General features: G+C 42.6%; 1 protein-coding gene across 1 annotated transcript in view; it reads right to left on the reverse strand.

Annotated features, from left to right (window-relative positions):
- flt4 (fms related receptor tyrosine kinase 4) overlaps positions 1–17,301 on the reverse strand; it is a 39,259-nt gene extending 21,958 nt beyond the window's left edge. Inside the window, exons 1-2 of the mRNA XM_076103353.1 lie at positions 16,425–17,301; positions 2,289–2,385 (exon numbers count right to left, since the gene is read on the reverse strand). Of these exons, the coding sequence (XP_075959468.1) occupies positions 2,289–2,385; positions 16,425–16,482 (155 nt within the window). The 5' untranslated portion in view covers positions 16,483–17,301. The remainder of the gene's footprint in view (positions 1–2,288; positions 2,386–16,424) is intronic.
- Between the last annotated feature and the right edge of the window lie 3,603 nt (positions 17,302–20,904).

A 20,904-nucleotide genomic window follows, 5' to 3' on the forward strand; every position in this document is an offset into this window, starting at 1 on the left:
GACACCAGTGTGTGCATGTTTGTGTGTGTGTGCGTGTGTGTGTGTGTGTGTGTGTGTGTGCGTGCGTGTGTGTGTGTGTGCGTGCGTGTGTGCGTGTGTGTGTGTAATGCTGTAAAATTCTCAGTGCGGCCACACATCCCTGTTCACTTTGTGCTTTGTCACATAAATTCAATTATGGTTGGTTTATGTTAAGCCGGAGGCTTTATGAGCGAGAGTGAGTGGAATCATAATGGATGCCTGAAAACTGATATCAGCTATGCTTTCACCACCTGCCTCCACCAACTGAAAATGCCTCCATTTGCAGACAGTACCAAAATGTGATGACTGGAAATGACTGCAGAAAATCGCAGAGGGCAATGAAAGTGTTCGGAAGGGTTATTTTCCAACCCTTGTGAATAGCATCTATTCGTCTATGTTCTAAAAAAAAGTGTACATTAAGATGAAACTGTCTGAAATGAAACTTCCTCTCGCAGGAGATTCTCAGTGGTGCTGGCCATGTGAGGTTTACATGCAAAAAACTATTTAAGACCTGTATTGGAAAAAGTCCAAAGGTATCATCAGCTTTCCAAAGACATCTTTCTTTCCTTTTTGTACCGCATGCACAAAACGGTCAACGGAGTGACAGCTTGGCAGCAGGCAGCGCGGCAGAGATCTCATAAGGATAAAGGATGGTCATTATGAGTGAATTCATCTCCAATCACCAATCAGTATTGGCTGTGTTTCAGAACAAAAACATCTCTGTGTGTCTCATAGGACAGGGCCTTATTTTCATATGGAATTGGATGTATTACAAAATGTAGAGTCACATTTTTTGGTGAGTTTTTCCTTTTGTGAAATCTAAGGATAGAAGATGTTGTATGTTGTACACATTTTATGCCCTAGCTCCTCAATACAATTTATTTTAATTAGTTTCCATCAGAGACAGATAAAAATGCTGGACTGAGACTGTTTGAGAGTGACAATGTATCAGTGGTGGGGGAGCTATTCAGAGTACAATAGCAACACCATCCTGTAAAATATTCCACAAGTAAAAGTACTGCATTGAAAATGTCATTTAAGTAAAAGTACTAAAATAGTAAAGTTAAGAATCAAAAGCTCTCATTGGATGAACAAGGCTGTTGTGAGTTTTATGCTTTTATATTAAATAATAAGATTGTATTACTGATACAAAAAGCAGCATTTTACTGTTGAAGCTGCTTGAGGTGGCCCTAATTTTAAACTATTTATTTCCGGGCTGCAACTAAGGATTCAACTGCTGATTATTTTCTCGATTAAAATTTTTGGTCTGTAATACGTCGCTGTAGTTTAAGACACAAAAAAAAGAAGCAAATCCTCACATTTGAGAAGCTGAATCCATGAAATGTTTGACATTTTTGCCTCAAACGCATGATTGGGTACAGTTGGAGAGTACTAGCCTATATTTTTGAATGACCCTTTCAGGTTGTGCAAAGGTCAGTTTTCAGATAGATGTTATTTAGTTTGAGGGGGTTGGCAAAAGAACAGAACACTGTACAATGGTTCAGGCAGAATGACGACTGAAAGGGCAGGAAGAGAAATACCTCTGAGCAACAGTTGAATAAGAACAGACAAAAAGAATAGAAGAAATCAAAGGTTGGTGAATAAAACTGGAGGCTTAGCATCCAAATGTGAGCAGATTTTAATAGGAAGAGGTTCCTGTTTCATTGTCAATTATACAAACGTGCCTAACAGACTAGAATTAACAGGCGTGTTGCTTTAGCAAATCTATTCTTCATACTTAACAGCAGAAAAAGAAGGTTAGAGTAGGGTTAGCACTGTTGGAAATGGATCAGGGAAACATCAGCTGAAAATACTATGCACTGACAAATCACAGTGCAAACCTATTCAAGCTAACATCTGAGTGGACTGCAGAGGGCCCAAAGAAAAACGGTTTCCCAAAAATATTTAGAGCCCAATTACACCGTTGTAAATCATCAATGATTGATGATCACTTATGCTTTGCTGGACTGGAAAACAATTTCAAAATCAAAGAGTATTTTGGGGGGAAATGGTGCCAATGTTCTTCACTATCATTAGTGGGGACAGTGACTAAAGGGAAGTTTTAATCATAATTCTTCTCAGTGACAAGTAATATAACTTGTCAAGTAAAGCATCTAAAATTTGTACTTGAGCAAATGTAATTACTCGCCACCACAGCAATGTATAGCAAACCATGAATCTCTTCTGGCATCTTTGGGTCATTATGATGAAAAAATAAGAAGCCTGAATTAGCAAAACAGCAAGTCACTCCAGCACACACGTCCACAAACCTGCATGTAATGGTGAGGGTTTCGTGGACTGGAATCACTAGGTCTTCTTTGGAGCAGTCGAGGATGGGCGGAGTCATAGAAAAGCCAATCACCAGACCTGAGGGAGCGAACAAAGCAACTGCATTAGATTCATGTTACACGGGTTCAGTCAGGGCCTAGCGGTTTTAACAGAGCTGCTGGTGGGCTGTCAAATCTCCCGAACACATCAGGAATCTGAAATCCAACACGACAGCGGCTCAGACAGCACGTTGTTCATTACATTTACAAGCTGTAAGGCAATCTGTCCCTGACGCTGAGAAACACCCAGAGAGAGAAATCATGGCCCGCTCGTGAGGCGGTTCTGCTCGGAGCGCCTCACTTCCACCTCTGAGAACAGCCCCAAAGCCACCGTTTGTGTTTGATTCATTACCAACGCATTCCCTTCTCTGACTTGTGCTTGGTTAATATGCCCGGGCCTAGAATGTCATTACAGTCCCGGAGTCCCCTCGGGGTGCTATTAGCGCTTAGTCAGACTCCACACCTCCAGTCTATCATATGCCACCACGACTTATGCCCCACCTGGATATCATTAGATATAAAAACACACACCGAGAGGCTTTCTTTACATTTATGGAAGCAAATGATGACCATTCTTCACATCAGACTCAGTGTTTGTTTTTTAAAATCAATGCGATACGTGAGCAGTATTCAATGTATTAATGCTGGCACTTTTCCGGCAGAGCCAACAAAGCATATTCAAGAACAAACACAGCAGCAAGTTAAACACCTGAAAGCCAACGTTGAATATTTTCATGTTTGAATCATTACTCCCTTTTCCAGGCTAGACAACAGACTTCAGCAACAGAAAGGCAGAAAGAATGATTTCACGACGAGTCGGTCGATTCCGGCTGCCAATCAAAACCCGGAGCTCTGGACAGCTGTGATTCTTGACAAGCCTCATTCCTCCGACACATCCTGCTTACCCAGGGAGCACAATAGAGCGAGGTCATTCTCATGTAAATATTTAGTTCTTCGTGTTTACAGTAAAGGCTGATCAGCTTGGGTTCCTTCCAGTCCTGCAAACAGACAGAAACTCAAAGTTACCCTTGACTTTGAGCGGTCAGTCTCGAATACAGTACAGCGAAGGTACGTTGTTAGAAACATTAACACGACAGGTCAAAAATCATCTATTTCATTTTATCGATCGTCCTTCGTCCCTTCTTGTGTGTTGCTGCTTCCCAGAGTGACTTTACTTAAACACTCTGCAAAAGAGGAAACTGATTTCTTCGCTTTCAATGAAAAATGAGTAGCCAACTGCTTATTTACAGCTTGGCAGGACAATTATCAAGGCCACTTTTCTGCTGCATTTTTTTTCTCAACTTCTACTCTGAATGAGGAATAATTCCTTAAAATGAATAAAAGGTATGCACGAAATATAAAGAACAAAATACATAAAATGACATTTTGCCGGGAACTTTCAGACAGGTGAAGTTTTTAAATTTTTAAGTTTTTAAATTTACCTTTTAGCAAATAAATGTCAATGTCATATAATTGTATTCTGTTTCTTTAAAAGAATAAACATTCTGGGATTTAAGCATATTTGCTTTCTTGCAACGAGATCAAGAATAGAAAAGATCAAAAAAGATCAATACCATCATAACTGTCAGTGCTCTCATATTTATAGTTTTAAAATATATATATATTGATATACAGTATATAGATATATTTATATATACGGTATATATATATTGACATATATGTATTGATATATATATAATATATATACATATATCTATATATTGTATATCAACATGTATATATTTTAAAACTGTATAATCAGTTAGTTTAATCCAGATAAATGTGCGACATGTACGAGGCTATGTGGGAAACTATTTCTTGAGGTTTCTGCTGGTTGCCCGGCAATCTCACTGTGATGACAAAACTCAGTATTCCCTTTTTTGTGAGGATTAAACCAACAAGATAAATGACATGCTAATTAGTAAGCTTTAGGGGTGCTGTTAGGCAAATTCCATAGATTTTTCACATCAAAGTTTGTTTACAGGTTTAGAGGGGAACTACTGCATGTGTGGGGAACGGTTGTATAAAAGCCTTTTGTGTGTCCAGAGGGAGTTATGCAAAGTCTGATAAAATCCACTCATCAGATCTGCTTGAGGCTATAAGCGCTTCGAGGCTACATTAGCTGCTATTTGCATAACAGACCCGAATCTCTGGCCAAACTGTCGGCAGTCGAGTTGCATTGTGGGTAACGCAGGCGGCAGTTTTTGAAAAGGAAGAAGAATGCGTGCAGATAGAAATGGCTCTGCTGCATCGATTTCTGACAATAAATGTGTGGAGTTCTCTCTTAGCCAGTTCTAGGTTATCTACTATACAGACATGAGAGTGGCATGTATCTTCTCATCAGTCTCTCAGCAACTATTCCTGTGTGCTCTACTACGACTGCTGCTAACCTTCTTACTTTCTTTCATGCTAATAATATGTTGATTCACATTTCAAATCATTGTTCATCTCTGCTGGGGGATCACAGTTGACTCAACAAAACCACCAGGCAACATCTGTTTCTGTCTACGCTCGGATATTGAAAGTGACATGCTAATTTAAAATCACAAAAAAAAACAACACTTTAAATGTGAACTAGGACAGCTAACACCGCCATGCTGACAGAAAACAAACACGCCGCTGAAGTGGGAAGTAGTGGCAGTCCATCATCATTCCCAGGTTGGCTCCCAGCGGGATATTCCTTCCTTGCTCTTTCAGAGATCTTTAACTCTGCCCCAGAGGAGAGGCGACGTTTTCCCAGCATATTGTCCCGTCCGCACCCGTCCGCACCACAACACAGCTTAGTCCACCCTTCCTCACACCTGAAATGCTGTAGGCCGTGTCAGAGAAACATACACAGAGGCCAACACAGGGGCCCCCCAAAGAGCTACAGACAAGGGGAAATTGTGAAAGGAAATCCCTGTCAGGACTGCTAACATCTTCACTATTTTAGGAACAGCAAATGTCTTTCACACTCACTTAGAGACGAGAACAACTGCTTGAGTTCAATCTTTTGGCATAGCTGAGAGATGAGCTCTGGATCCTCCGCACCTTCCTGTTAAGGTTTCAGACCACTATGGAAAGCAGACCTGGATGTTTCCCTCTAGCTATAGATGGAGACCATACTGTATGTCAAAGCCTGGGAGCTTGTATATTACTGGAGGACATTCAAATGGCTCAGAATAATAAAGACACTTTTCTATTGTTTACTATCATTGTGGTTTCTTTTAACCACAACTACAGTCGCTACCTTACACTTACTAAGTAGTTACAGTTTCCTGAATTTCAAACCTCAACCATAGAGGTGGCCTATTAGAAAAACTGTATATGACTCTCTTTTGTAACTTTTGTAATGTTTTTAGAAGGAATTACGTCACCTTGTCAATAGAGGCGCCATATCAGAAATCACTCATATGGTGGGGCTGCGAAATTGGCCAAAATATTCTACATGTCGATACATTTACATCACAATATAGCATATTTTCTGATAATCCAATAAAGAGTCCATATCAAATAACCACATGGTTTTGTATACTATTTAAATACTTGAAAAATAAAAGGTATTTTGCTCATTTAATTAAGAACTGTACTGCTAAATAATCAGATTTTCGAAGAGAGTTCAGTTAGTTTGTGCTTGCTATTATCGACAACGTGTAGACACGATGGCAGGCAATACAGGCTGCTTCCCACACAGATTCTACCTTCCACAAAGACGTACGCCATCAGAATAGTTTGAAAGATAATAAATTATACCCATCGTCTGAAGATACAACAGGACAACAAAGCTGTATATATATTCCACAATAAACACAACATGGGGACATATGCAGGTGTAATCCAGTGTACAGACGGATGTGTCGGGACATGATTTATGTTACTGAGAGATGTGCAGAGCTCTGAGATAAATCGCTGCTGTAGCTGAGTCTCAATGACGGATGCTTCCCTCACAATCAGGTGAGAGATCGCACACTGACAGACAGGATGCCGATTGCAAATCTTTTTGAAATGTCATGACTGACTTGCATGCCCTGAGAGACAAGAAATCAAGATGTTGGCGGTGTATTTTGGGAGGAAAATCTGAAAAAGATGCATCTACGATAGAAGGAAGATTTCAGCCCCTGCTATTTGAAATGCTCAAGTACAGTAAGATGGACTGTTATGTCTATCACAGCGCAGCAAGAGTGTCTCACACCAGAGGGCAGAGGACATTACGCCCACATGGAGTCAAGCTAAAAGCTCTTTGAAGTCGAGAAAAACATTTCACAGATCATTCAAACTGATTTAATTCATGACAAATGGGCTGGTGTCCTCTGAGCTCAGCAGTCCCGACGCGGTCTATTTCCAGGGCGAGTTTGAGGCTGATGTGCGCCACATTACTTGCCAAGACTGTGGATCTCTTATATACTATATCACATGTCATCCTCAGCGGCTCTCTCATAACTGCCGAAGGAGATGCTGCCAAGTCACAACTTAATGCGCGCTATAGGTTACAGAGGGCTGCTGGCCAAAACAGCCACCGACAACTCAGACACTTCAGATAGATGGGAGGTATAGGAAGGGGGCGATTCTGTACTGTAGGTGACTCTCGCCCCCATGTTGCTCCAGGACCTGCTGGCTCTTTCCCTCATGTTTCACAATGATGAAGATGTTTTGTGCCAGATGTCAATACCTTCCATATAGATGTGCAGTATAATGTGTACACTGTGTTTCCAAACTGTGAGACACCAGATATGTCATCCTGTCAGCTGCATTAACGATTTGAGGAGAGAAGATATAATCCCATTATTAATCCAGTTGTTTGCCCTCCTTCAAATATAATTAAAAGCTCGTTGCTCCGACGTACGGCCATGTGAAGCAAATGCCAAAGAAAAGCAAACACATCGATTCATACGAGTTCGTGGCTGATAGCATATATCGTCATGATAATAAACACATTTTTCCAGCTGTGACCTTTCATGCTGAGCGTCTTGACAGATTGTTATGACTGTGATCACTCGGTTAGCTCATTTATCTTAATGTGCTTTAAACAGTGAGGTGAAAATAAAAAAGAGTCTCCATGTATCGTACGAGCTTGGTTCCCAAACGGCAGTTTCAGCTGGAGGGGCGCCGGCACAAACCGACGTGTAGGTGGACAGTGAGAAAGCAGAGCTGCAGCTGTGAACTCTGGTTAAAGGAGACTGTGCTACACTTCTCTACACAAGGCTGCAGCTTCAAAGAGACAATGACTCAACAGTGCAGGTGAACTGAGACATCATGTGTCTGTTTACACTTGAGTTTAAACCTTGACTTAATTTCATTGATCATACAAGAGACTGGTTTTAGCTCCTCAGCTATGGTTTATGTGAAGTGTACTGTTGAATCCTGCTTGAGTTGTGTAATCCATCACAGTTAACGTCTTGTCTGCATTCATTTTTGTCAGTGTTTTGTTATCATTGCAAAGTGAAGAATGATTTGAAAAGTGTGCACTGCACTAACTCATGATGACATGATGAAAATAAATGCAGAGTTGATGTTTATTGTCATAGATTATATCACCGGCAGCTTTAAAGAGTCTGATAATCAATTTGTTTTAACAGAAAAGACATTAATGGAAGCCAACGGCTGCCTGGAAGGTCAGAAAAACATATTTAAAAAATGAAAACACAGCAGCATGGTCTGTCAGTCTGAGGCCATGGCTCTGCGCCGAAAAAACGGTAGATTGCGCTCTCCGGGTTGGGAATGAGTCACCGCCCCAAACGAGGGAGTTCAAGTATCTCGGGGTCTTGTTCACGAGTGAGGGTAAAATGAAGCGTGAGATGGACAAGTGAAAGGCAAAGCTCTGGCTTCACCAGTCCATCTATGTTCTGAGGCTCCCCTATGGTCATGAGCTTCGGGTAGTGACCGAAAGAATGAGCTCGAGGATACAAGTGTCTGAAATGAGCTGAGATAGGGTGAGGAGCTCAGAGCTCATCCAAAGGGAGCTTTGAGTAGAGCCGCTGCTCCTTCGCGTCAAAAGAGGCCAGCTTAGCTTACGGTACTCATCTGATCAGGATGCCTCCTGAACGCCTCCCCACAGAGGTTTTCTGGGCACGTCCAACAGGGACCCAGAACACGCTGGAGGGATTATATATCTTGTGTGGCCTGGGAACGCCTCGGGGTTCCCCCAGGAAGAGCTGGAAAACATTGCCGGGGAGAGGGACATCTAAAACAGCATGCTTAGCCTGCTGCCCCCTCGATCCCCGCCCCATGTAAGCAGAAAGAGAATGGATGGATGGACGATTGCATGGTGTGCCTCAAAATTGCTTTTATGGCCCATTATTCAAAGCCTGCTGCTAACAGCATCTGACAGATCAACATGTATGTATTCAGAATAATTGCTTGGCCTGAAATTTCAAATGGATGGTGATTGGCTTGTTGGCAACACTCTTAGTAATGTGAACAGGGGCAGAGAGCCAAATAAATATTTGAGCTTGGTTCCTCTCTTTTCCCATGCATTCCAGCTGGTGGTGCAGAGATAAGCAGCAGCTTTGGGTGATTAGCTTCCACCAAGAAACATAACATTATAACCTACAAAGATAAAACACAATATTTCCAAAGCTGACTCACTCGTTCTGTTATCATATGATTACACATAAACAAACACGTTTATATGTAGATCTTGTCTCTGACAATAAATTGTTCATCTTGGAGCCAATTTTCTATGTTTCAAGCACTTGAAATGACTGCAATGACTTAATAAACCCTGTGATTCAGCTCATTGCGTTCACAATGTTCAACAATTACTGAAGATTAAAATAAAATAACTTTTCATTGGATTTAATTTGATGTGGTCTCGTCTCGGAGAAACAGCTCACTGAACATGTCCTTGTAAAAACTTGACATTGCTCTTTTCAAATACGCTTTCTCTGTTGTGAACAGCCATTCTCACTGTGAGAGTAATGTGTGTGTACCCTGCACCGGCTCCAGCTATCTCAGCCAGGCAAACATCAAGGTTTGAGTGGCCGAAAAAAAACTTTTCAGGCTTATATTTGTTTGAAACAGCAATAAAAGAGAGGGAATGATAAGAGCTTTGGTTGGTTAAATGCAGTTGAGATAAGGATGAGGCAGTGAAAAGAGTTGAAACATGCCAACCATGTGACAGCGGTCATATAGAGATGGCTACATTGGACACACACACACACACAGCTGGTCTTTCTGCCTTTTCTGTGCTGCATGCCTCTGTCATGATGGAAGGGCCAGATGTGAGAGAAGTGCTAGAAGTCCAAATTTTTCAAGGACAATTGGTTCTCTTCACACAGCATGTGAGTCAGGCTGCACTTTGATGTGTCAGCTTCCCATACCTGCTTGACAGGCAGGAAAGATGTGCGACTGGTTACTTGTCAATTGAAGTGTTCAAACAGCATGCCAGAGGAACATCAGCAGTAAAGCTCTTTATTTATTGAAGGGAGAGGCTGCGAAGAGGTGCAGAGGTCTGCAGGTCATTTGCAAGAATTCAGTGCTGCGAAATAAGACGAAATAAAATGTATGAGAAAAGCTGAAAGAAAATGTAAACCCAATTTATTTTGGACGATTGCAACCTTCTGAAAATATGTGCAAATGCAAGGTGAAGCTGAAGATTCCTGTCATGTTTATATTCTGCATTTTAACTGCAAAATCAGTCAAGATGGCTGAGTGGTTGAAGATGCATGGTATATCATTGTCTTATCTCCTTTTTGTCCATGCAGCCAGTGGACAAAGGCAAAATGCCCCAAAATTAAAGGAATAATTTGACATGTTAGGAAACTTGTTTCCAACTAAAAGCTCTGCAGAGTTACAGACTTCATGGTATTTTCTATTTGGGTGTATTATGTGCTTGTTTTGTGAGGAGTTACGGCACAATGAATGCATAATTGCTCTTGTAGTGGGATACAGTGCAGTAGATCTTTCACCGATTGAAATGCCTCTGCGTGCGCGTTCATCTTATCCTTTGCTGAGCTCTGTTCATGGCTCATACTGCTGTTTTTGTCACAGTCAGGGAGTGCTGGAACTGGACTTCCCAGCCTATGGAGACCACCTGCTGACTAAAGATAAATCACACACACAAAGAGGAAGACGCAAAGCTGCCATTAGGCACTCTGAGCCAGTTAAAAATGTAAAGCTTCTCTGACAAGCAGACAGATACGAGGCAGGAGGCAGTCAAGAGCATCAAAGGTACACATGAGCGCAAGTACGACACAGGGCACATTAAAGCTCGCGTGAAAGGCAGCGCAATGTTTTTCACTGGGAGCAAATTTCCTGTTTTCTTTATCATGCTTGCGCTTCTCCCACTTCCCCTTTTCATGGACGGTGAAGGAGATGTTGCCCTCAGTGTTTCCTCGCTCCGCTGTAGTTTTGTCTCTGATCAGTCACATGACAGGAACAGGAAGAGAGGAACCTTGTGTAAACGAAAAAAAGCTTTTTCTCAGAGTCTCAGGATGCGACATGGGAGTCCTTCAAAAAACAGACACGGGTTTTCACAGATACAATTGGAATTAGGAACTTGTGCTGTTGCTTTCTGGTTATACGCTGTAAAAAAATGGGTGAAATTCCTGGAAATGCCAGCTGTTACATTCCTTCAATGGAGACTTAAATAAAAACTCACTTGGTTAAACACAGCAAACAGAGAGACAGCAAATGTGATGCCCATTTTTTTAAAGAGCAGCATGTAGGTGAACAGAACAGCTACAGTTGTCGTGACCCAGTATCTGGCAAAGGACCAAGGCCGAGGAACTCTGAAATAGCCCTGTGTGTCCGGCGACGGACGGGAGGCCATGCAGGCCATGGAGCAGACCTGCACTCTGGATGTGGAGTCAGCCGGCCTCAGGCTGCACCATACTCTCTCTCTCTCTCTCTCCCTGAAAGAAATAAAGTCCACTTCCTCTGTCATCTGGACACAAGGCCAGGCCAAAGCCAGGCGACGGATTGACTGGCAGCCCGGCTTTGATTTCATTGTTACTACAGTGGAGGATGACATTCACTACGTCCCTGTCCTCTCGACTATTAGGGGAGTTAGGCCTTTCCAACATCCTGCCAGAGGAGGAGTGCGAAATTAAGGATGCGGCGACAAGCCATCTGGTCCAGCTTCCTATGTTTAAAACCTCTGTCCCTGACTAAATCTTCCTGTATGCCTCACAGGCACACCGGACAACTCAAGCTCTTCCTCCATTTCTTTTTGCATGTCATCGTTTTTATCTTTGAGAAATGGTTTCCCCTGCTGAGAGGGATATCAGACACATTCTGGCACTCTTGTAAATGCTTTGTTCTGGCTCCTGGCAGTGACATTTATGTCGAGAAACATCTAAAACATCTCACTTAGTACAAGCAAATGCAAAAATTTAGCCAAGTCCACGCCTGCTGTGATGGCCTGCACGCTCCTAAAACTCGTGCTGCGAATGTTCAAAGGCCAAACTTTGAGGAGCCCTATTACTGCTCTTGTTACCTATTTCCTGGAGATTCAGGTCATAAACAAGTCTTTGCTGCCGTGTCAGATGTCCCAGTGAAATAAATCACTGCGGACGCTTAAGTTGCCGTAGAAAACAAGGGCAAAGCAGGGAGTGCCGGGTCAACAATTATGGTGCTGATTGCCTAAAGGGAGGGAAGATGGCAATTTCCTCAGGCTTTGCCAATGGACTCTTTCCCATGAACCTCAAGCGACCTCCAATCCCAACGCAAGAGGTAGGAGTGACCGATGAAATACTGCACACCTATACACACACATCTGCCTGAGACTGAGTAGCAATTTGAACGTAATGGCAATGGGGGCTCTCGTTAAAATGATAAGTGCTCTAAATGATGCTTGTTTCTTAGCAACGCAAGCCCTTTGGAGTGTTGTATGTAACAGCCACCGTGTCCCAGGATCCAGTTTCTGCCTTCAGAACGTGTGTAGGGTGATCAGCCAATAGATAGATGTCACAAAGCAATTTCTCTCCGGTGTCTGTCAACGCTATACTTACAGTAAACATCTTTTCACCAGCTTTTACAGATGCTGAATCTCATGTAATCGGCCTTGAATTAGCACGTCAAGAAAATGTTTCAGCACCTATAGGTGAGCATAAAAAGCTGTATATTCAAAATCCCTAATTACTCCGGAATGCCTAATTTGTTGATAAACCCACCTCCCTGTCAAATGCAATCCGATTCATCAAGATGTAAGCTGAGCAGAAGAATGTGCAGCAGTCCTCCGAATCATTTCTTGTCACAGCAGCGGCGACATAATGCCATCTTCTTCTAGGTAAAAGCATTTTTTAATTGTGCACACTACCACCCATTCATGCATATGTTAATTCACTTATTGAGTTATAGCTCAAGTGCTCACAAAAATGCATTTGCTTGAATGGCTGCAGTATGAAACTCAGGCGTATGTGACCATGATAGAAAGGACAGAGAGGGAGGGAGAGAGAAAGACAATCAATAGGTTGAACCTCCTCTGCATGGTAATTATTCCGGTTGAGTGCTTTAAGAATGCTAAGACACATTGCTGGAGCCTGCTGTGTGATAATGTGCTTTATCCCTTATTCAAATCATATCACATCTCCCTGTTCCCTATGACGGCCAGCATTTCAGCCTGCCTTCGAGAGTGGCCAACTATGAAACACTTTTTATTACGTCAAACAAAACAGCTCTTTTCTAGCACAACTATGAGTCTGAAAACGGGCTAGCAGCTATGTAAAGGCTGTACTTGGGCACAGCATTAGCATGCTAAGATGCTGGTGCATTTGCTTATCACCAGAAAGCACAAAGTCTAGCTGTGGCTGATGAGAATGTCATTACAGTTTTTGGCGTTTATGGCGCTAGATGAAAAGTTAAGGGATTACCGAAGTTTAACAATTCATCCTGAGAGGAACATAAATGTCTGTGTTTATTTGATGGTTGGTCACTAAAAAAACACAAATGTCAACATCATGGTGGCTCGAGATGGAAAGTCAGGGGATCACCAAAGAGGATTCATCCTGTGGGCACCATGGATATCTGTACCAAATCGTATGGCAATCAAGATACTTAACTAAAAGACAACAATGTAAACCTCACGGTGGTGCTAGGGACAAAGCCCAGGGATCAACAAATGTGTCGGATTAAATTGAATGTCCGTATAAAATGTCAACTAGCAATCCGCCCAGTTGTTGAGATGTATCAGTCTGGACCAAAGTCGTGGAACGGCCTGCGGAGACACATTGCCACACCTAGAGCCAGGCAGCTAGCGTGTAGCTAGCATTGCTAAAAACTGGGCACAGAAAACATGGAGGGGTCAGAAATATGAAAACAAAAATGCCACAGATGGTTTTCATCAACTATCTAACACCAACTCCGACACATATTTGGCTTTTGCTGCAGATTCCTGGTGTTGAAAGAGCTTATCTCTCAGCTCTAGTCATATTTGGGGTGTTGGTGCTTTAGCATGATGAGAAAGTGAGTGACCAGACATACAAATGCCCATGGGGCCTCGCTACTTCATGCCAGTGATGAGTGAGGCACCGGACTCCCTATTTATTTGGACTTTACTGCAGAGAGCTTCCCACACGGAGCAGCAGCAGCATTCCTCTCACATCCGAGCTGCTCTCCAGGTGATAGAACCAGATATGCGAGGACAGACACCGAGGGTCCGCACCTCAGAATCTGAGAACCTGAGGTTGGCGCCTGAGATCAGCACAGAGGATAGGGGGCTATTGTTGGCTAAAACAACTCGACCTCTAAAAGTGGACGACTACAATAATACCCAGAGTTGAGAGTCAGATTTCTGGGATGATCTGATCAAGCAGAGGTATGCGTACAGAAAACACTCTGCTAACAGCAACATCAACACTATGCACCCAAGACACAAAGTAAGCCAAAAACCATTCGGCTCCAAAGCTCAGCTTTAGAAAAAGAAGGAGAAAAAAAAGATTCACTGCTTTCATATGTGACTGGGAAGGTTTTCAATAGCTAATTATGCTACAACAAAAACAAGGAAATTAAGAAGAGATGAATCAATCAGTGATTCACAATTCATTTCAATAGTAGATGTCTTTTTTTTTTTTAAAGACAGGATTTCTAGCTGGGTAATAAATGTTTAGGAACTACCGTAATTCAGAGCAGAGACATAGCGTGACAGGAAGATGGTAGAAAATGGCTCGGGGTGAAACCTTGAAGCTCCATAAATGCAGCTGCTGCGTAAATGATGACACCGGCCCCCAAAATGGCAATGACTTCTGGGCTGGCTTGCTCCGAACACATAATGGGACAGTGTGCTCATCATGCTTGCATACGACTCCGGCTCAGTAGTGTTATTATGAAAGATATTTGGGGGTTAAGAAGGTTAAGAAAATCCCTGAGACTAGGACGAATCGGAGAATTTCAAGTATTTAAAGTACAAGGTTATTTGTTGTATTCAATCTTTTTGAAACGAGACTTTTAAAGATATCCCGGTTATTTAACGAGAGGCTCTTACGGGCAGAACAGACAAAAGATAAATGGCTGCGTTCAAGGTGCATGCTCTCTATTTTGGAGATTTGTCATGCTCTGCGTTCATGTGGCATGTTCATTACAATCTGAAAAGGTGGTGGGCCAGCGCATGGCCTCTGTCTCTCACCTCTCCACCTTATTGTGGCACTCTCACAGTTACATACTGTGAGGCTGTAATCGAATTGAAAGCCTCCAGGATAGTATTTAGATTCCCTTTTATGTGTTCAGCATCGACTGAGAAAGGTGGGGGGCTCTGTGTGGTCGAACTAAAAGTGGCAATGAGTCCTAAGGTAAGACCGCACATTCGCTAATGGGAACATCAGGTTTGTGTGACGAGACGTGTCAGTCATCGTGGACTAATGAGAAAAAGACGAGAGACTTCGGACTCAATTTGTCGCACATTACAAAATCTATCATTACCATTAGGGCAGTGATTCCCCTTGAAATGGATTTTGTACTGCAATTAGTCCCCATTCCTCTCTGGAAAAAAACAGCCACTGTTGCTCTGTTCCTACAAATGTACATAACCCACCCCCCAGCACAGCTCCGTGATAGGCTACTTATGAAAGCAGCGAGAGCCATCCCTCCACCCCGGAGTCGGGATTCAGATAGCCATATGGTGACTGCCCCTCACAATTCCCTGTTCTTCATGAACAGCTGTTCCACAGCAATCAGTGAAGAACAACTCAAATATACACATTCAGTCATTCAGGGTAAAAATGCAAACAATCTCAGCCACACTGCCAGATAACAGAGTCATTCAGGGGGCGTTGTTTCAAGTATTTGATATGACAACAATGTGCTTCAGATTATTCAGTCTCAGTTTGAATGCATTTTCTAGACCAACACACACAAGGGACCAAAAGCACTTGCGGAGGCCGATCACGCTGAGAGTAACCTCAAAGTTCTTCAAACAAAGTTGGTTTGTACTGGACGCAAGTGACATTCTCTCACCTTTCTCTGGCTTTGCACAAATACTATTACATTAAAAAAAGACCACTCTGACCCCCCCTCTTCCTCCACATGTCAGTCCAGGCAAAACAGCTCTCCTCCCACTCTGCCTCTGAAATGTGACCTACATACATCTGAGTGACTCTGGTAAAGTCACTCAGATTTCACATATTAGACAGAATCTTACATTTATGTTCCTTCTTCTCAGTTTAGCATCATCAATTAACAGCTGCCTCTTTATCAAACACAACAACAGCATGCCTCCCCCTAGTGCCTATCTGCATGTAGACTTGAAGACTCCCACTGGCTTCCTTATTAATTCAGTCCCGTATTGAGAAACAAAAACCTCAATCAGGTGTGAGTGATAAATGAACATGAAGAAAATCCGCGTGCACTGACTGCAAACAGAAAGGGGTTTTCAAAGCAGACTATAACCTGGAGGGATTTCATGTTTTTGGATTGAATGTGGTGCATTCGTTACAAAAATGTAGAAATATCCCACTCCATTTACAATTAATAAAACAGAAAGCATGTATACGGAAAAGCTTAAGTTCCACTGCAGATTAACGCGAATAGAACTTTTGCGACGCTAGAAATAAAACTCCAAACAATGATTTACCGAAAGTCAGTGTCAACAGTCAGCTCGACCTATCCCCTCATAAAAAAAAAAAAGTTATGCGCTGAAAACTTTCAGACTCATAGAAGTCTCCTCACCTGCGGCATATGCTATTCCAGTCAAAGTCCGACAGAAAAGCGTAAAGTCTGTCTTCATCTCCAGATCTCCGGTCCAGACGCGCAGAAGCTTGAGCGCTGTTTCTTATAAAAAATAAAAAAATAAAGAAATTAACTCGTTACATTTAATACTGCTGGAGACCGTGGAGAGGTGGTGTGAATCAATGTCCGTGGGTTGGTGGGGAGACTCAGGTGAACCTCGGCCAATCGATGCCTTGTCTGCAGCCTTCTCTGCACAGAGAGGGCAGAGCCGAAATGCTGAGGAAAAGGGAAAAAAAAAAAAAAAACGTCTTTTCTTTCCCGTTTAGTCAAAAGGATGGACAAGGCACTGAATGGGATTTACAACGATTTCCCTTTCCTTTGCTCGTGACAGGAGCGCATGCACACCGGGTCATCCAGTGTATAAAACAAACTGAATTGGAGGTGTGTGTGTGTGTGTGTGTGTGTGTGTGTGTGTGTGTGTAAGGGGGGTCTCTAACAGCCATAACAAACTCCCTTTCCTGCAACACCCCATTCATTTCATCCTCAGGCTTAAAGACCCATAGTAATCATCAATGACATTGTATAGGCAGCGGTGGAATGTCACTGAGTACATTTGCTCAAACACTGTACTCAAGTACAAGATTGAGGTACTTGTACTTAATTTGAGTATTTCCATTTCATGCACCTTCCACTACATCTAAGAGGCAAATATTGTACTTTCTTCCTCGTCACATTTGTCTGAGAGCTTCAGTTACTTTTCAATCCCCCTTGGATTAGATGGAAAACACACCATCACAAAGGGCTGTTGTTCTGAGCTCATGAAAAGTTTAGAGATACATGGTTCTCACAGGACAGCTACAAACATATGATGATCTTATAGAATATGATGTGTGGCTGTATAGATTAAACCAGCCAACAGTGTCAGAAGGAGTTCAAATAAACTCAACCTTAAACATCTGCAGCAGTAAATTGCAACATACACATTAATGCAGCAGTATTATTAATCCAGAAACTTCATATATAATAGTAAACACACTCACAGGGAGAATTTCACTGCACAATGAAAACTTTTACTTTTGACAACTGAGAGTAAATTTTACTTTAACTCAAGGTGTTGACTGCAGGACTTTTACCGCGTATTGCTACCAGTATTTACTAAAGTAAAGCATCATACAAAGTACAATGAGAACACCACAAACGGCTGTAAAGGAGCTGTGGATTTCCGTTTCTTGCTTTAGTGCAGAACGGTTTGATTTTCCCTTCGTGGATTTTTCAAGCCATTTAAATACCTCCTGACATCCAATCAAAAGCTCAGCAGATAATCCCAATACCGTCAGATTTTCTGAAAGCCACCACCGGAGCACAGCAGTGTCACCAAGGAAGTGCACAAAATACCACAGTAGGAGGAATATTAGAAGACGATTATATGATATTTTCTCCTTTGGTCGGCTGTCTTTCATCGGCAAAATAATATGTCTAGCATCCAATTCTTCTGACACCATAATATGCAATTGTATCTGTTCGGGGCCAAATGTTGGCCATTCATTTTAAGTAGAAAAATGATCTTCTTCCAAACTACAGCTGAGCAAAGGTGCCTTGGGAGTAGCTCACTATCACGAGTGTGTAATTATTCTTCCGAAGGGTCAGATGCAATGATGCCTCCAATAAAACTAAACTGCGTAGTTCTTCCAGCCTTGTCCAAACCCTGCTAACCCCCACCACCCACACACATCCCTCCTGCTCAGCGAGTGTGAATGAAAAGCATGTACTAAGAGCACAACATGCCCACAGTGAGCTGCCATCAGCCCTGTTCTATTTTACACAGAGGGATTTGGGAAATTGAAAACCTGTGTATGCACACTGTGAAATAAATTTAAAAAAGTCAAACGGAGTGCCAGAGCCGTGAACTTGGGTGATAGAGCACATAGATAGAGTGTCGGATGCAGCTGTGCCTTTCATTTATTAATCGTCCCAGATTAATAAAACAGAAGGACCAGCATGCACATTCAAGCCAGTGTAATCAATCAACTGTGCTGTAAAATCAATAGCATGATTTATCTCCTCTTGAAAATCCATTACAACAATAATAACACGAGTGTACTCCAGATTCCTTCCTAACTGAGCCATCAGAACTGTTGAACACCAGTCCACCGATCAAACAGCTGTCAAATGAGAAAACAATATTTCTTTCTCAACATGATTATGCTGTTATTCTAGAGGAGTTCATAGCCATGGAGAACCAGACATCAGGAGTGCGCCTAATAACAGGGAGTCAAAGGATCATTGCGTGTTTTTGTGGGCATGCGCCCCCCCCCCCCCCCAACGGGATCCCTTTCGGAAATCCACCTCTCTGACCTGAAAACACAATGTTGTGATTGAATGGTTGTAATTAAAATGTTCCCCTGGTTTCAGCCCCGCAGCGCCCTCGGCTTCAGACGAACATAAACACACTAAATTGTGTTGATAGCCTAACCAAGCTACGTCCAGGGAGTTACCAAATCTCATTATGAATATAAAACAGATAATGTCAGAGAGACGTCAAAACACTTGAGCGGCCAATGTAACAATAAACTGCACACATAAGCATCCAGGCGGGTCATTCAGACACGCAGTGATAACAAACAATAGCCCTCATGCTGGATAGCACCATCGCCCCTGCTGTGTCAGATGAAAAGTTTTCAGTTCATAATCCCGCTGGCTCCTGAGAGACAACTGCGGACTCAAGGACCCGTCCTTGAAGTGCCAGCACTCCATCCGGCCCATCCTCGGGTCAGGAAACACATTACGGACCCACAGCTACTATAGGAAGGATGTGGAGAGCGCATGCTGCCCCGCTCGCTCTCTCACTGAAGTCAGTGCCCATGGGCCTGTGCACAACACCGCACTCTGCCAAGCCACTCTGAAGTAGCTGTCACTGTTGAAGAGGGTCTTTGTTGTGTATTGATTGAGGCAGCCAAAATTCCACATCAGTTGTAGGTCGTGTTCACTATCGGTGAGCTGTTATGGCAAGCGTCCTGCCTAGAAGAAGGAGCAGGGCTGGCATGAAAATGATTTACCGACTAACTAGCTAATGCGCCGAGTCAGTTTAGAGCAAATGGTATCTGGAGCTTAATTTAAACAGAGCATTTCACAATCCTAACCTAATTTGAAGCTGTTTTAATTGTTTTTCTTTGCCACTTGAGGGCAGCAGAACCACACAACGTTAATATATTATCACCATATAAAGCTGATATAGGAAATGTGTCAGCAAACGGTAGGCTGTTTGTATTCAGCAGATACGGAGAGACATTCATTTGGCGTGGTGTTTCTGTCCACCAGACGAATGTAAGTTTGTTATTCACTCTCCTTTGAGTTCTGTTTTGGTCTCCACCAACTCCTGATGAAAATACCGGGCTCCTTCGTAGCTAAATGCGTCATTATGTTCACCAGCTAGTGCTGGGCTGGGCAGGTAAGGTACAGTGGTTTTAGTGAAGGAATACTTCACCCACAAAATGACCATTTGTATATCGATTACACATCCCGGGTTACCTTGAATTCTTGAAGAAAACTTGCATGCTTCAGCGGCGAACGAAGAATCAAAAAATTGAGAAAAGTCTTCATGAATTGAAGTAATCGGAGGCCATGTTTCATTTTTGCTAAAACTTTATTTAAAAACATTTCAGACTGCGCAAGTGTGAGACTGGATAAATGAGACTTGGATTTATACTGCACAAGTTGTGTGAACGTTTGTGAAATGATGTTTTGATATTGTTTTGCTGGTGAAGGCGGCTCCCCCATTTACTTCAAATTCAAAACAAGACTTTTCTCTGTTTTTGGATTCTTTGTTCGCTGTGGGGGCGTGAGGGAAAAACAAAGATCTCTTCAACAATTCCAGGGAACAATGGGTGGGTAATTGATATACAAACGGTGTAGTGGGTGATGCATTTCTTTTGCTGGAGAGAACTGCCTGCTGTTAAAGACAAAGTTGATGAGAGTGGTGAACCGAAACCCTAAAAACGATAATGTGCTCTGTAGAGCTGAGGGGAACTGTCGAGTTGTGAGATAAAACTCCCCATTTTCCCATCTGTAATATAAAAATATTGATACGTGCAGCTTATGACCCTAACCCTAATGAGGCTACCCACCACAATTTAAAAATATTAAAATATTTAGTTACATATCCTCTTTCAACCAAGCAGAACAAAGAGCTTTCCAGAGAGGACATGGGGTCCAAAAGCAGCCACAAACATGAAGGCCCTCCTCATAATCTCTTCAGATTTCATACAAAGTAAAAGCCCTCTTCAATCCAGGAGATTGAGTTGACTTTAATCTGCATTTATGGGTCAAAGTGAGTGTCCAGTGTTGTGAGTCGTAAACGCACCCACTCTGCTGAGCAGGAACAGCATGGGTCCCCCTCTGGCACAGTTCATTGTGCCACTTTTCCAATCTGCGGAGGAGGCAGCAGCATCCTGCCCCCCCCAGAGCCTCGTCGGGCAGCCCA

This window comes from Anarhichas minor, unplaced genomic scaffold (genome assembly GCF_050575085.1).
Source record: "Anarhichas minor isolate MPS153535 unplaced genomic scaffold, ASM5057508v1 ptg000028l, whole genome shotgun sequence".
Taxonomy (NCBI): domain Eukaryota; kingdom Metazoa; phylum Chordata; class Actinopteri; order Perciformes; family Anarhichadidae; genus Anarhichas; species Anarhichas minor.